The sequence below is a fragment of the Ambystoma mexicanum genome, chromosome 3p, assembly GCF_040938575.1.
Source record: "Ambystoma mexicanum isolate Mex_15411 chromosome 3p, UKY_AmexF1_1, whole genome shotgun sequence".
Lineage (NCBI taxonomy): Eukaryota > Metazoa > Chordata > Amphibia > Caudata > Ambystomatidae > Ambystoma > Ambystoma mexicanum.
The window spans coordinates 690,460,256-690,475,941 of record NC_090925.1 but is presented as its reverse complement, the minus strand read 5'-3'; the positions used below and the strand labels follow the sequence as shown (position 1 = coordinate 690,475,941).

At 45.7% G+C, this 15,686-nt stretch overlaps 1 protein-coding gene across 2 annotated transcripts in view; it reads left to right on the top strand.

Annotated features, from left to right (window-relative positions):
- Positions 1-15,686, top strand: part of UIMC1 (ubiquitin interaction motif containing 1) — an 814,141-nt gene that overhangs the window by 711,467 nt on the left and 86,988 nt on the right. For both annotated transcript variants that reach the window (XM_069651488.1, XM_069651487.1), the window contains one exon: positions 3,152-3,215. In XM_069651488.1, coding sequence (XP_069507589.1) covers positions 3,152-3,215 — 64 coding nt within the window. The remainder of the gene's footprint in view (positions 1-3,151; positions 3,216-15,686) is intronic.

The following is a 15,686-nucleotide window of genomic DNA, read 5'->3' as shown; positions in this document are numbered from 1 at the left end:
CATTACCTCTATAAGGAGGGTCAGTGAAATTCAGGCTCTGTCAGTGCAGGATCCGTTCTTTACTATCCACAAAGACAAACTGGTTTTACGCACACACCCTAGGTTCTCACCTAAATTTATATCTAAATTCCATGTAAACCAGTCCATCGAGCTTCCGGCTTTCTTCCAGAACCCGCAAAGCTCAGCTGAGGTGAAACTACACACCCTTGATGTGCGTAGGGCGGTCCTCTACTATGTAAATAAAACCAGACCGCTAAGGAAAACAGATCAACTGTTTGTCTCCGTAGCTACAGGCAGAGAGGGGGATCGCGTCTCTAAAGGCGCGATCTCGAAGTGGATTATCAACTGTATACAGCTGTGTTACTCTCTTTCTGAAAAAACTCTGCATTTTACGCCAAGGGCCCATTCTACTAGAGGCATTGGGGCCACTCTGGCTTTCATTGCAAATGTTCCCCTCGACACCATTTGCAAAGCAGCTACTTGGAGCTCTATTCACACTTTTACTCAGCATTACTGCATTGACACTCATTCCAAGACAGATACACAAGTGGGACAAGCGGTTCTAATACACCTGTTTGCTCATGACCCTTCTCACATCCCACCTCCTTCTTCGGGTACTGCTCGCTAATCTATGCACAGCATGTGATCTAAGCAGATTCCACAAGCCTCAGAAGGGATACATTACTCACCGTAATCGTATTTCTGATGCTTGTATCTGCTTAGATTCACATGCGACCCACCCTTCCTCCCCTCCGAGAGAAGGCGCATGATTGCTTGTAGTCTTACCTTTCTGTCTATCTGCTTGGATTATCTGTACTCACGCTACTCCTCATGCTTCCTCATGTCAGAAAAAATACAATCTGAGGATCCCAGACGCGTGAGGGATCTTGGGTACAGTGGACGTCACACTAGGGATAGTATTACTGGCACGCCTGTGTCGACGCCCATTTTCGAGTTTCGAAAAACAAACTGTAATACTCCGCAGCTTCCACTAGATGCCGGCCTATGCACAGCATGTGAATCTAAGCAGATACAAGCATCAGAAATACGATTACGGTGAGTAATGTATCATATATATATATATATATATATATATATATATATATATATATATATATATATATATATATATATATACATACAAATACATTTAATAAATGGGGTCTGATGTATCAAACAAACAAAAAGTTCCTTTTCAAGTATTTACATAGGCCGATTCACTCTCATCCTGGATCCCCCTCATCCGGCCTCAGATTCCTTTTGTACCAAAACGAAAAGTTCCTTTCCAAGTATTCACATAGGGCGATTCACTCTCACCCTGGATCCAACTCAGCCGGGCTCAAATCCCTTTTGTACCACAAGCTTTTCTTGGGTGACTCACGATTCACATCGGATCCCCCTCAGTCGGGCTCAGATCCCCTTTTTACAATTAAGTCTCCCTCAGCCGGGCTTGGACCAATTACAGAGTTCATATATCTTTTCTCGGGTAACTCACGGTTCACCCAGGATCCCTCTGCGCCAGGCTCAGATCCCCTTTTCACAATTAGTCTCCCTCAGCCGGGCTCGGAACAATTACAGTTCATATATCTTTTCTCGGGTGACTCACGGTTCACCCTGGATCCCCCTGCGCCGGGCTCGGATCCCCTTTTCACAATTAGTCTACCTCAGTCTGGCTTGGACCAATTACAGTTCGTATAGCATTCAAAGACTTTCAAATGTGCACAGGGGTTGACTTGACCCATTGCAGGACCACTTCGATTTAACAGTTCACAATTTTTACATTCTCAGTTGGATGCCTAAAAGAGTCCTTCGAACGAGCACCCACGTGGCACCAGACAACGCAGTATATGGTATATACCTTGGTTTCAAACGTTCAATCACTCCTTCGGTATTCAATTATATTTGCGTCACTCATCACATACACCTTACACTCTGTTCTTTGCAGATTTCTTCATACAATGTTGCTGCTTGCAACCTTGGTTCTAACACAGACCGGTCTGTTATCAGTCTCCCCGACTCAACGACTGTGCTGACTTTACCGGAGTGGCTTTGTTGCAGGAGCCAAGGACAGTACCACAGCAGCGATCGCTCCTCCCCGTGTCGGCTATCGATGCGGGAGAGCCCCGGGTACGTCAGACACACAGCTCACCTTTCTGCAGCTTTAATTCATAGTCTTTGGTTTCTTCTTATCGAGGGTTTGTGGAAGTAGCGTTTTTCTTCCTCATGGATGTCTATGGATGTCTTAGGAGGTGAACCACTGGGGTTCCCTGTAGCTGGATCACTGGTTTTCTCTATAGGTGGACCCCGGGGTATCTCTCTGGAGGGGAACTGCCGTCTGTCTCTGGAGGTGGAGTCCGGGGGCATGTCTTTGGCTGCGAAGACCAGGGCATTTCTTTGGAGGTGAAACGCAAGGCATGTCTATGTATGTGGGCCCCCAGGGCATCTGTGAAGGCAGGACCCAGAGTGCCTGCGTAGGTGGGCTCCTGGGTGTCTTTGTAGGTGCCCTTTTGACAGGCTTGTAGTTGTGGATAATAGTGGACCCTATAGTTATCAATAAAGGGGGCCCATGGGCAACATTGAATGAGGCCCACAGGTTCTCATTAAAGGCAGGCCCATAGGTATTACTGAAAGAAAGCCCTTGTGTAGCTGTGAAGGTGAGCTTGCCGGTGTCTGTCGAAAAGATCCTTTCGGTTTGTCTGGAGACAGGCGTTGAGTCTGCTTTTGGAGCTTAGCCCTATAGGTGTCATCAGAGGTAGGCTCCTGGTGGTTTTCTGAGGTTAGCCGACTATTAGTGGTTACACGTTTGCAAGTGTCTTTGGTGGTGGGCCCTGGTTATTTCTTTAGTGAAGTCCCTGGATGTCCTTTGATTCCTGCCTGTGGATGTTTTGCAGGTAGCCACGCATGCTATTGTATGGTCATGATGTACCTTCGCTTATCCAGAGTATATTGCCACTCATGTTTTCCATTAATTGACAGATGGGCAGGTACTGTAATAGAAAAGTAATAGAAAAGTTTTGCATCACAAAGCTTTTTTTCTGTGGCTGTTCTTTTTTTCTGTGGCTGATGTTTTACCTGAACATGAAATTGATGGATGGTGATAGAATGCACACTCCCTGGCTCTGTGCTGATAATATATTTTATATCTTGGCAGGAGGTTGGGCGGAGTGAAGGAAGGCTGTTGAGCTTGCTGGACCAATCGGAATCCATGTCTGCAGGTGAGAAGTCTGTATGCAGTGTTTCTTTAATGCACACAGGGCACCTGTTATGCCACAATAATTTCAGAATTGTGGTTACAGTGCATGTTGCAGATATGAAATGGCTTGTTAGAGGCAGAGGATTTGTGTGTATGAAATGGCTTCACTAATGCTGTGAATCTTCTTTTTAAATCTTGGCATATGTTGAAAGTGAAAAAAGATGAAGTTCCCAAAATGAGGAAACTCCCAACCCTTGCACACTATGTAGGGCTGAATAAGCCAAGCTTCTCAATGTATATAAGGACAGAGGGCCAGATCACGAGTTGGGCAGTAGCACCTAAATGCAGCTGTAATGGCCCTCTGTCTTTATATACATTGAGAAGCTTGGCTTACCACTGCATTTAATGGTCTGCCCAAGCTCAGGGCTGGGGTAAACCTGCTGGAAAAATGCACTTCTTTGGCGCAATTGCCGCCACCGGTTTTACTGCATGGTAATTGTGCTGAAAAATTCCACATTGGGTCCAATGGGGAATAACAGTTAGCGCCAACCCGTGATTCACCGGTAATACCGCCGGATGGGTGGGCGCTAACGCAAATAAAGTTTGGCAGTATCCCGTCGGGATACTGCCCAACTCGTGATCAGGTCTACAGTGACAAAGTGAGTATAAAATATTCAATGTTTCTATACTTCACAGGGCTGATTTATAGAAAGAGTCTTACAATAATGTACTTCAAAATATAAAGTACAAAACAGTTCCAACTTTGAAGAAGAAACCAATCTCTTTAAGTTGATTAGGAAGATGGAACTTCTTTTTTGAGACCTTAACTGATTTACAAGAGAGGTCGGTCTCCTTTGAATGCCTGGAGATGAAGTCGAAAACTTTATTTCACCCAGAGATCAACCATCCGTTGATCAATATGTTTCAAGACCACCAAAGATCTGAAGAAAATACACTTTATCCCTCAAACACAGGGAAATCTCAGGAAACAATCAGGTGCGCATTCTTTTTTTTTTTTTTTTTTTAGTAAAATACTTTTTATTGTTTTATAGGTACAAACAAAACGCAACCAAAATGCATAATTCACCCTTAGTCACTATAGTTAAACACACAGGTATACACTTCTTCCTGGCATCTGGTCTATCTTTGCATGCATTATACAGTTATCTTGAGTTCGTTTCGATCACTTAACTAAGTTCATTGCTTAGCGTTCAGTGTTTTATGGCTCTTCTTTATTAGCCTTCAGTTGTCCTGCCATCTTTGCCATAACTTGGTCGCTTTCTCTGGGCACCCCCTCGTAGTATACACTCTCACTTTCATTGGCACACACCCATCTACATCTGCTACCCATTTTTCGTGCCTGGGTGGTGTGGGTGAGCCCCATAATTGAGCAATGTTCCTTTTGGCAAGGCTTGTGGTTGTTGCGAACATGAGTTTTTCAAATCTTGATAGCTCTATCTCTGCATCTATCCCCAGTATCAGGAGTTTGGGATCCATCGGAATTTCGCGGCCAAGTACTGTTGATAATCTATTGCAGCATTGTTGCCAAAAGTCTTGTATCTGCGGACATTCCCATAAAGTGTGGAAGAAGGTTCCTCTCTGATGATGGCATCTTAGACAGTTGGGGTCCGTCGCCCTCCCCCATTGGTGCAGGGCCTCCCTAGGATAGTATATCCTATGTAGAATTTTTAGCTGGATCAGCCTAATTCTGGCTGAGATTGCTGATTCTCAGGGGTACATAAGAGCCACTGTCGAGTCTTCTGGTTGTATTTGACCCACATCTCTTTCCCATTTCTCTTTGAGCCTTGTGAGCTCCTTTGTGGCAAACGAGTTGATGGCATTATACATTGTAGATGTTACTTTGTGTTCGATTTGGTCCATTACGATGTTTCTCTCGATCGGGGTGCATTCTGGCACATTTGGGATGTCTATTTCGCTCGCCGTGAGTGCATGTCTTATTTGCAGGTAGTGGAAGTGTTCTGTAATGGGGAGATTAAATTCATCTCTCAGGACTTGAAAGGTCTTAATTTCTCCATCCCGTATCATGTCTTCCAGTGTCTTTATCCCCGTTTCCTCCCAGGTTACCCACTTGGGAATATCTTTAAGTTCTGTGAGATTTCTGTTATACCACATGGATTGTTTTAATGTGACTTTCCCTTCCCATCCCAGGTGTTTGTGTATCTATCCATATCTGCGTTCTTTGAGCAATCATTGTAGGTGTGACTTGTCTTGTTTTCTTTTGATAGAGGCTTTCTAGCGGGGTGATCCCATGGTCCGCCTGGGTATCTGCTCTATTATGTGGTAGCATTGGATCGACATGTAGGATGTCATTCACCACTGACATTTGGGCTGCCCAGTAGTATGTTTGCAGGTGTAGGAGACCGATTCCCCCTTCCCATATCGAGCGGTGTAGGGTTTTTAGCGCGATTCGGGGATGCCCTCCTCCCCATAGCAGTTTTCTAAGTGGTTCTTCTATTTTGCGAAATTCTGTTTTAGATATGTATAGTGGTGCGTTCTGCAAGACGTATAGGAATCGGGGGAGGGCCCACATCTTGAATAGGGCAGCTCTCCCTAGTAGGGTGAGCGGAAGGTTCATCCAGTGTCTTACGTCATTTATGAATCTATCCCTCACTGGATGCAGATTTTTCTCTATATATTGTGTTAGGTCTGTGGTGATTTGTATCCCAAGGTATTGGAACTGCTCTTTCTCCGTCTTAAATAGGCAAGTATCTAGGGCTGCTGAATCAAGCCCCTTAATCGGAAACAGCAGGGATTTGTCATAGTTTACCCTTAACCCGCTGAAGTTTCCATAAGTGTTTAGTATATTCATAACAATGGGACAGGAGGCCACTGGGTCACTTAGGTAGATTAGGAGGTCATCTGCGTATAAGGATACCTTGTCCTCCCAGTTTTGTGCCCAGTGGAACCCCTTCCAATTTGGGGAGTCCCTTAGCTTTATTGCTAGTGGTTCTATTGCAAGTGCAAATAACATCGCAGAGAGGGGACACCCCTGTCTAGTACCCTTCCCAAGTTCTATGGTGCGTGAGGACCAGCCATTGACTCTAACTTCAGCCTTCGGTGCATTGTATAAGAGTTTAACCCAGTTTGTGAAGTGCTCTCCAAATCCCATTCTGCCCAGAATGAGCCATAGGGCCTCCCAGTGAATCGAATCAAAGGCCTTCTCAAAATCGATGGTGAGCAGTGCTAGTGGGTCCTGTAGGGTCGGGGATTTTTCAATGGCAGCGTGGAGTCTATAAATGTTCATCAGTGTGGATCTTTGTGGCATGAAGCCGCATTGGTCCGGATGGACCAACGAGGTTATTACTTTTTGCAATCTGTTGGCCAGTATTTTTGCCAGTATTTTGGCTTCGGTGTTAGAGAGATTGGTCGGTGCGAGCTGCATGCATCTGGAGGTTTTCCTTGCTTATATATCACTACTATGTTGGCTTTTCTTAGGTCCGATGGTAGTATGCCTTTCTCTTTCGCCTGTAGGAACATTTTGAGCATGTGTGGTGCCACTTCTTCTGTGCCAATTTTTTTCCATTTTTCCACTGGTAGGCCATTAGGTCCCGGGGTTTTCCCATTTTGTAGTTGGGAGATGGCAGTCGTCAATTCCTCCTCCATTATTTCAGCCTCAAGATTCATCTTCTGGGTTTCGTTTAATGCTGGGATGGTCATTGTATCCAACATGCTGGGATCTAGTGGGTTCGTCGGCGGGGCATACAGCCTTTCATAGTAGGTTGCAAAGGCCTCTGCGATGCCCGCGTCCGTTGAGGCCCATTCAGTGTCCATGATTCTTATTCGACGTACCTGTGGGTGGCTCTCCTCTCTTTTTTCTAACAATGCCAGCATCTTGCTGGCTTTGTCTCCTGTTTCATATATTTTTGCATGCATAGTCCTGTGTGCTTGTTTCGCGCATGTTAGCGCAACGTCGTGTAGCTTCTTTTGTGCCACCTGCAGGGATATGTTTTCTTCCTCCGTACCGGAGCTTATGAAGTTCTCCTCTGCCCGCTTCACCTCCACTTCTGCTTCTGTCATTTCTCGTTGGTGTGCTTTTTTGTGTGCTGTAGTCCAGCTCAGAATTTCACCCCTTAGGGTCGCCTTGTATGCTTCCCATACTATTCCAGAATCATCCACGGAATCTTGATTTAATTCAAAGTACATTTTAGTTGCTACTTGAATTTTCTCTGTAAGTTCCGGGAATCCTAGATAGAATGCATTCAGTCGCCATTTCGGTGGAGGACGGGGTCTTTCTGTTTTGAGTAGCATCTTGAGTGGGGAGTGATCCGATATTCCTCGGGGCGGAAGAGTTGCCTCAATTACTTTATGCACATTCTCGCCAGGGAGGAGAAAGTAATCAATCCTGGACATCGATCCGTGTGCACCCGAGTGGAAAGAGAATTGTCGCTCTTCTGGATGGAGGTCCCTCCATGCGTCTTTCAGGCCAAGTGCCGATGCAAAGTTAGCCAACTTGGTCGGCAGTGCCGGATTTCTTCCCCTTTGGTGTGTGTGGTCCTTAACAGTGCTCATCACTTCATTGAAGTCTCCGCCCATCACCAGTATATCCGCTGGATTGTTTGCTATTATGGGCGTGATTTCCTCAATTAGAGGGTCATTAGTGCTGGGGGTGAGTAAATTGCCATTGTAGCTATGGTTTGGTTCCATAGTGTGCCCTGCACAAACACAAATCTGCCCCCGGATCTTGAATTACTTTTGTTATGTCTATCGGGGTTCTTTTATTTATCAGTATTAACACTCCTCTCGAGCCCCTGGAGAAACCTGCGTGGACTGCTGTTTTATATTTTGTTCTATTGAAGAATTTGCAGTTCGTGCCCGCCAGGTGTGTTTCGGTAAGCATCACTATGTCCGGATCATGTCGGTTTATATATTGTGTTACTAGTCTCCTCTTTATACTGTTTCCCAGGCCATTCACGTTCCATGTCATGAAGGCGAGATTTTTTACTCTATGTGCTGCTGTAGCCATTATTCTCTGAGTTCCTTGGTGTATGCGGATAATTGATATTTGTGATCTTCATATACTTCATGTGCAGAGTGGCCTTGATAGGCCAGGTGTCATTTAAGTACCTGTGTGACTCTCTATTCCCCCTCCCCATACTCCTTCCCAAACTGAAGCATCTGTCGCCCATTAAACAGAACATTACACTTCTCTAACAATTTTTATAGTGCTTAGGTCTCTGTAGCTCGAGAGTACCTCCGTATGCACTTCTTGCTGTGGGGGTTCGTGCCGTGTTGGTCTTCGGGCCGCCAGCTTTGTTACCGGGTGCTGCTTGTGTTGGGCAGATTACGTTTCATGCTTGCCATGTGTTCTGCCGTTTTACATCTTCTGTTGCAGTTATTCATCACCTCTCTGGGGCATCACTTCCTGTTCTTGGTGGTCTGGTCTATCCGGTGGTTCATTTCGGCGTGGCCTGTTCCTTCTTGTTTCTTGTCTTCTGTGTGGGTTCCATTCCCCCTTCAGATTCCTTTCGGCCCAGGTCCATGCCTCTTTGGGATCAGTAAAATGTATTGTGGTGCCATTATGATATATCTTCAATTGTGCAGGGAACAGGAGGCCATATTTTATATTCAGTGTCTGAAGGCGTCTTTTGAGGGGGTCAAAGGATTGTCTCATCTTTTGCACTTCCCTAGGGAAATCTGGAAAGAAGCCAATCCTGGAGCCATTGTATGTTATCTCTCCCTTTGTCCTGGCCATCTGCAGCACCACGTCCCGATCCCTGTAATTAAGGATCTTCGCTACAACAGTTCTCGGTTGTTTACCAGGGATCGGGACGCCCCTTGGGACTCGATGTGCCCTTTCTATTGAGAATAATGTCGAGAGGGTCTTGGGCGCAAACAGATCAACAAGCCATTTTTCCAGGAAGAGTTCCATGCTCTCTCCTTCAGTTTTTTCGGGCAGCCCGAGAATGCGGATGTTATTTCTTCTTGATCTGCCCTCTCCCTCCTCCACCCTGCTCTCCAGTACCTTAATGCGTTATAGCGCTCTGTTCATCTGTTGGCCCATACCTCTCAGCTCATCTTCCGCGACCGATATGCGAGTTTCGGCTTCTCCAGTGCAGGATGATAGTTTCTGAAGGTCATGCCGCAACAGGGAGACTGTTCAATTGAGACTGTTGAGATGCCATCCATTTTAACTTCCATGGATGCCCGTGAGTTGGCAATGGCGGTCATCACATCCCTTAGGGAGAGGTTTTCTTCCGGATTCTGCCTATCGTCTGGGCCATTTGGTTCCGTTGGTAGAGGCAGGGTGGGAGTTGTGAATTGCTCCATAGTGCTCTGGTTGCCCACCTTTTTTGTCGTCATTTTATCCTTGCCCATTGTGGCAACTGTTTGCCTGTTCATTATTGCGTGGGGTGTAGACTTTAGTGTGCCTTTCCCGTCTTGTGGGGTGGTGCTTACAATGCTGGTATTCTGTATAGGAGACTGTTATCTCAGATGGGTGATGTATTATGTGGCTTCCTGTATGTTGTGCTTTGAAGCCGCGTCACCAGTGGGTGTCTTCGGTTGCTGTTCTGGTTATGGATTCACAGCTCCCTTCTTCCCCTGTGTTGTGATCACGTGTGTAGCTTGGAAATGTCGGTCACCCTGAGCGCGGGGCCTACTCCCTTCCCATTAGGCCAGTTCCTGAGTCTATTCAGCCTCCCTCGTCTCGGTCTTTGGGTTCCGCTTCTCTCAAGGCGCCGTTTGCATTAGATTAGTATATTGGTTGCCTTTTATTTCAGGATCTGCCCTTCTGCCCCCTTCGCCGTTCTAACAGTCTATTTTCGTGTGTTTAGGTCGCTCTAAATGCAGGGCTATACCTCCACCGTCCCCTCTCCTTACCGCCGTGACTTGCAGTTTTCTTGCGGGCGCTCAACGGTTGATCGCATCAGGCCTGGAGTCAGTGGCGCTGTGTCGCAGCTCACCCGCGTTCGAGGCTGCAGTTTCCTGGGTCCTCTCCGCTTCCGGTCTCCCGTTCCAGCCGGTCGAGGCCAGTATGTTCAGGGGGGCAGGCGGTGGGGGCCGGGTTCCAGATCTCTCTCGCTCTCTCCCGGTCTGCGATCTATCCCCAGTGACCAGCTTGTGCACTCCGCTTTCCCCTCACCTCGCCGGTCGCCGCCGCTGTGGATTGTTGTGTTGCATCGAGTGCTCGATGATGAACGGAGTGCTCACGAATGTCCGTTTTCGACCGGGGCGGGTGGCCCGCGTCCGGTGCACCTCCAGGAGTCGCCCCGATCTTCCGGAGTCTCTCCGATTTCCGCCTCCAATCCTCAAACTCGTCGCGAGGAGCCAGTCCGTGCCCCCCCTCTGAGCTACTGGTCCTCTGGTCGGGCACTGGTGCTTATTTCCCGGCCAGGAATGGCGGAGCGCGAGGCAGAGGACCCCACTCCCGACACACGTCTTCCTCCTCTGCAGGAGCAGCGCAAGGCGCAGCGGGAAGGGCAATGCCACACCTTCCTCGCCCCCACAGCGTCTGCCTCCCCGCGGCGCAGTCCGTCCCCAGAAGCGTCGGGTTGGGCGGCAGTCTCTCCTTCTCAGCGCCCGGCGGCCATCTTGGACATGCTTCAGCGCCGGTTCCCTTATCTTCCTCAGCGATTTCCTCTGCTTCTAACCACCGTTTCACCTCCAGAGTCGCGCAGGTTATGGCAGTAGCTGTGTGCTTCGATTTGATTTGAGTTTATGTTGGCTTCTTTTCGATTTTCTCCAGGATTTTGCAGGATTCTGCTGGCGGCCCAGGAGCTCGCAGAGATTACGTCTCCATGCTTTGCCCGCTGGCCACGCCCCCCCAGGTGCGCATTCTTAAAGAACTGATAGAGGATGTCTCTATCACAATGAAACCTGCCGACAAAGGCTGTGCTCTTGTCATAATGGGCAACCAATTCTACCATTAGGGTTGCCTTGGGATACCCTCTGTGACCCTTGGACATACTTGGAATTGGAACATGACCCCGCATGCACAATAACACCCCTGGTTTAGGAAACCATAGTGAAGTCAAATTAATCGGAATGGATTACATCACACACTGCTGAATTTTTGGTCCAAAATATCCCATAATCCTGGTTTTCTATGCACTTCCCAAGGAGCACAAGAACCCACCTTTCTGTCCCATAGTGGCAGGCACTGAGAGTGACTTTGATCTGCTTGCCATTTATCTACACACGGTATTACAACCACTGGTACAATAGACATCGAAGTACCTCAAATCACACTTCTTGCAACTGTTAAATGAACTAGAGCTCACTGAGCTCAATCTCATTCTATTTTCACTTGATGTTAATAGCCTCTACACTTCTATCCCTTATCGGGAAGGTATTGACGTGATGGAATGGTTTCTCTGTACACAAAAATGGCAAGATTCATAAAGTCTTTGCTATTGAATTAGTCAACCTGATTGTATATAACAACTTCAGCTATGATGGCAGATTCTTTTTACAGATATCCGGAACATCCATGGGCTCAGCCGTTCACCAACATATGCCAACATGTTCATGTTACATTTCGAAAAAACATACATCCTTGACACAGAACCTTGGTCCTGCTAGATTATTTTTTGGAGGAGGTATATAGACGATGTCTTTGCAATCTGGAAAGGGACACACTTGGAATTGACACAAATCTTTTTGAATATTTTAATATCTGTCACAACCATATTATATTCACTCTAGAGATGGGAGAACCAAATCTACATTGTCTTGATGTCATGGTTACCTGCTCTGACAAGATGCTGTCCACTATCATTTATAGAAAACCCACCGACGACAATGACACTGTGCACTTTGGTAGCTTTCATCCTTCCCACCTCAAGGCATGTCTACCATATAGCCAGTTCTTAAGGCTCAAAGGGATTGTTTCCAGCACTGAGGTTCTACAAAGGGAATGTGACCTTATGTCAGAAGGATGTTTGAATCGTGGTTATCCCCCCCCCCCCCCACCCCGACATCTTAGAGAAAGTCATCACTAGGGCAGAAACACACAGGAGAGATGATCTCTGTAAACCTGGCCCGAAAAAAGAGAACACGCGCATCATTCACACACTTAAGTATACTGCGCAGAGCCACCAAGTCGCGAGAATTGCTAAGAAGAACTACAACATGTTCAAACATGACCCAGTGTTGCATATACTGGTCCCTGAACCACTTATAATGGCATTCAAAAGGGGAAGACATTTCAGGGACACTTTGGTTTGAGCAGAAAGACCCAATAAATCACCACAGAGATTATTGTACAAACCCAAGGTCCACATTTTCCCTTGCTTAAATTTCAACACTACTCTAATGTAATCAAAGGTGATCACCTTAGACAGCACAACACGGGTAAAAAAATCATGCTATGCCATTATGCTACCTGAGAAGGCCGGAACGTGATCTATGTTCTGCGATGTCCATGCGGGAAATACTATGTGGGCCAAACCATAGGCAAAGCAAAAGAGCGGTGTACAGGGCATAAATCCAATAGAAGAACATCTATTGATAAATCACTGGTCTGCAGACATTTCAAAGAACAGCGTCACTCAATCGCATAAATGAGATGTGCCATACTTGAGATAGTACACCACCTTCCTAGAGGGGTTACTTGCATAAGAAACTATCACAATGTCAACTCTTTTGCACTTATCATATGGACGCCACCTCCCCACTGGGTACGAATGAGTGCCACCAATTGGGCCCTTACCTATAGAACTTGGACATGTTACATACACTCTGTTGTGTGCTTTTGAGACGTACATGAATGCACATTGGCAGGGCAATTCTCCTCTATTGTTTAACTCATATCCCAGAAGTAGAGTACCATATATTTACTTACTCCTCTTGATCAGTGGCACGTTGGTCACAGGAATTCACCTACCTAATACCCACACATGATAGTGACTACATTATTTGTCGCCACATGATTGCCTTAGTTTACTTCCCATGACTCTGTTGTCTGCCATGTTGTGTGTTTTTAGCCAATAGAGACTCGTCATATGAGAAACCGCAGTGAAATATGTTGAATTTATAAGAATTTCAGACTAAGCACTTACGTATCTAAGCACTGTATCAAAGTGTATCTTCTGACAGCAGATGACTGCATGATTCTTTGCTGAACTATTGGCTAAACTAACTGTCCATTAAGTTTGTATGCCCTCCGAGTAAGGGGCATGCTTCTACACGGATGGTTAATTTATAGTCTACCGGGCTGTACTACATAATTGGATATTTGCCCATGTCTCAATTTATAGACCATGCTCTCTGCCCTAATCGACATACCTTGATTGTAAGTACTACACTATCAACATGTACCATTCACAGATTCGATTTTTTGCCATAAGCATGATCTTTTACCCATAGCAGTTCAGTTGAAATCGAACATGATGCCTTTCTTGCATCTCCACTCAAAATCAGTCTCTTCTACAGAGGCTTCGCTAGCGGGGGTGGCCAATGAGGCTATAGCTCCGGGTCTTTTGGTTGTAGCTCTGGATAGAAGTACAGGGGGTACAACCAAAAAGCTAGCTAGCCCTGAGTCCTGACAGTCCTGACATTAGCGTAGCCCCAGATCTTTTCCAGAACTAGCAACACCCGTGCTCTTCTATATGTGCACATATACCACTCCATCAGGTCTATTGGTAACAGGCTTAATTGCACATATTGTTCCATCAGATCATTTGATGCAAACCCCATACTGCTCTAATCACCACAAACGGTGTCCCCTTTAGCCCCCTTGGCTGATCCTCCTACTTAGCGACCTAATAACTCTATTAGTTCCTAAAGTCCCCTTGGTCTCTTCTCTTTGGAGACGGGTTGCCACCTGCTCCCCAAGCTTCATTCAATGGTTATATATGTTTCACTGATCACTTCTATTCATTATTGAAGTATGTTCTATTTATAGGCATGTTGCCTGCACCACTCTGTACTGCAAATCTATATGCTGTTTACTCCTGTAGATCCTGTAAATATGTCCGTTTACTTTCTTGATGTCCGTGCCGCATGGCGCTGTGACGTCATCACGACCTTAGGCCCGCCATAACAAATAGCAGCTATTTTGCATCCCAAACGCTTAGTTGCTTCGAATTTTAACCCCGAAAAGGCAGGACGTTGTTACACAGGCTCCAGTCTGCCTTTAACCTGCTTTGTGAGTATCCAGTGTGACCTTATGCACTCATTCCACTAAAGCAGAACCCTGCACAACTGTTGCCCTATGTGAAATACTCATAGGATAGGTGCTATCTTTTTTTTGTATTTTTTTTGTATCGGTTTATAGAGCAAAACATGCACTTTGTATTGCTGGGCACTACATGGTCCTGAACGTTGAATCTTAGGAACACACTGCTCAATAGGTGAGTTACCATATAACCCACAGTCATTATTATGTTAGTCCATATTGAGTACTTTTCACACCTGATCTATACATTGGTTTGAACCTCCAGGTCACGGAATTATGAGCAGTACCTTTCTGTATTATCACCTGCCTATAGAGGTTTGTCTTTACTGTGGTGATCGCGTAAATAAGTTAGGACCTCTTACATCTAGCCTGGCCATCATTGGAAATCTTTGACATCTCCTTTTTGTATATTCTTACACACCCTCTTATTTCAATTCCCAGAAACTGTGAAATGATTTCAAGAGACAATTTTGCTCATCTTGATTTTACCCATTGGTACGATTGTACCACAACATTTTTGAGGTAAATTACCTTGCTTACGGTACCCTCTAGAGACAGTTTTTGTTGCAACCTGTATGTGATTATCTGATATGATATGGCATTTATAACGCGCCTATACACAAGTGTTTCAAGGTTAGAAGAGGCAAGGGAGGGGAAACAGAGGGAAGACAGAGACAGCGATCCTACTAGGCCAGGTGGCATTGAGATTGTGCAAGTGCATAGCTCTCCACTCACCCGCTTTTGCCGGATGTCACCTGCCTTGCAAGAGGCTGAATCACCCGCCAAGTCCCTCACATGCCCATTCACTTCTATGGGCTCTCACTCGCTAAAAAGGACATCGGGCGTTTTCACCCGCCTTGGTGACACAAAAGGTTGGGAGCTATGCCTTATGTTGATATACTCATGGACATTTTTGTCTAGATTATTTTCAGAAATGTGAATGAATTTCACCCCTGAAGAAGAGATAGCTATGTCGAAACATGTTGTGTTCTATATAAATTGTATTGTTATATTTTGAAGTACGTTATTGTGAGACTCGTTCTATAAATCAGCCCGGTGAGGTATACTAACATGGAATATGTTACACACACTTCATCACTCTGTCCTTATATACATTGAGAAGTTTGGCTTATTCAGTTTAGATAGTGTACAGGGACGGAAGTTCCCTAATTTTGGGAACTTAATCTTTGGCTATTTTCGTACAGCCCATATACAGTACCTGGAATTTGATTATTTTGATAAATACAGTACGATTCTATGTTTAAATTTCGATAGAATGGCGTGTATTGTGCAATGGTCTAGATGTTGAAAGGGAGCCACCTGCAAAGCAGAAAGAACACATGATCAAAAACCTAT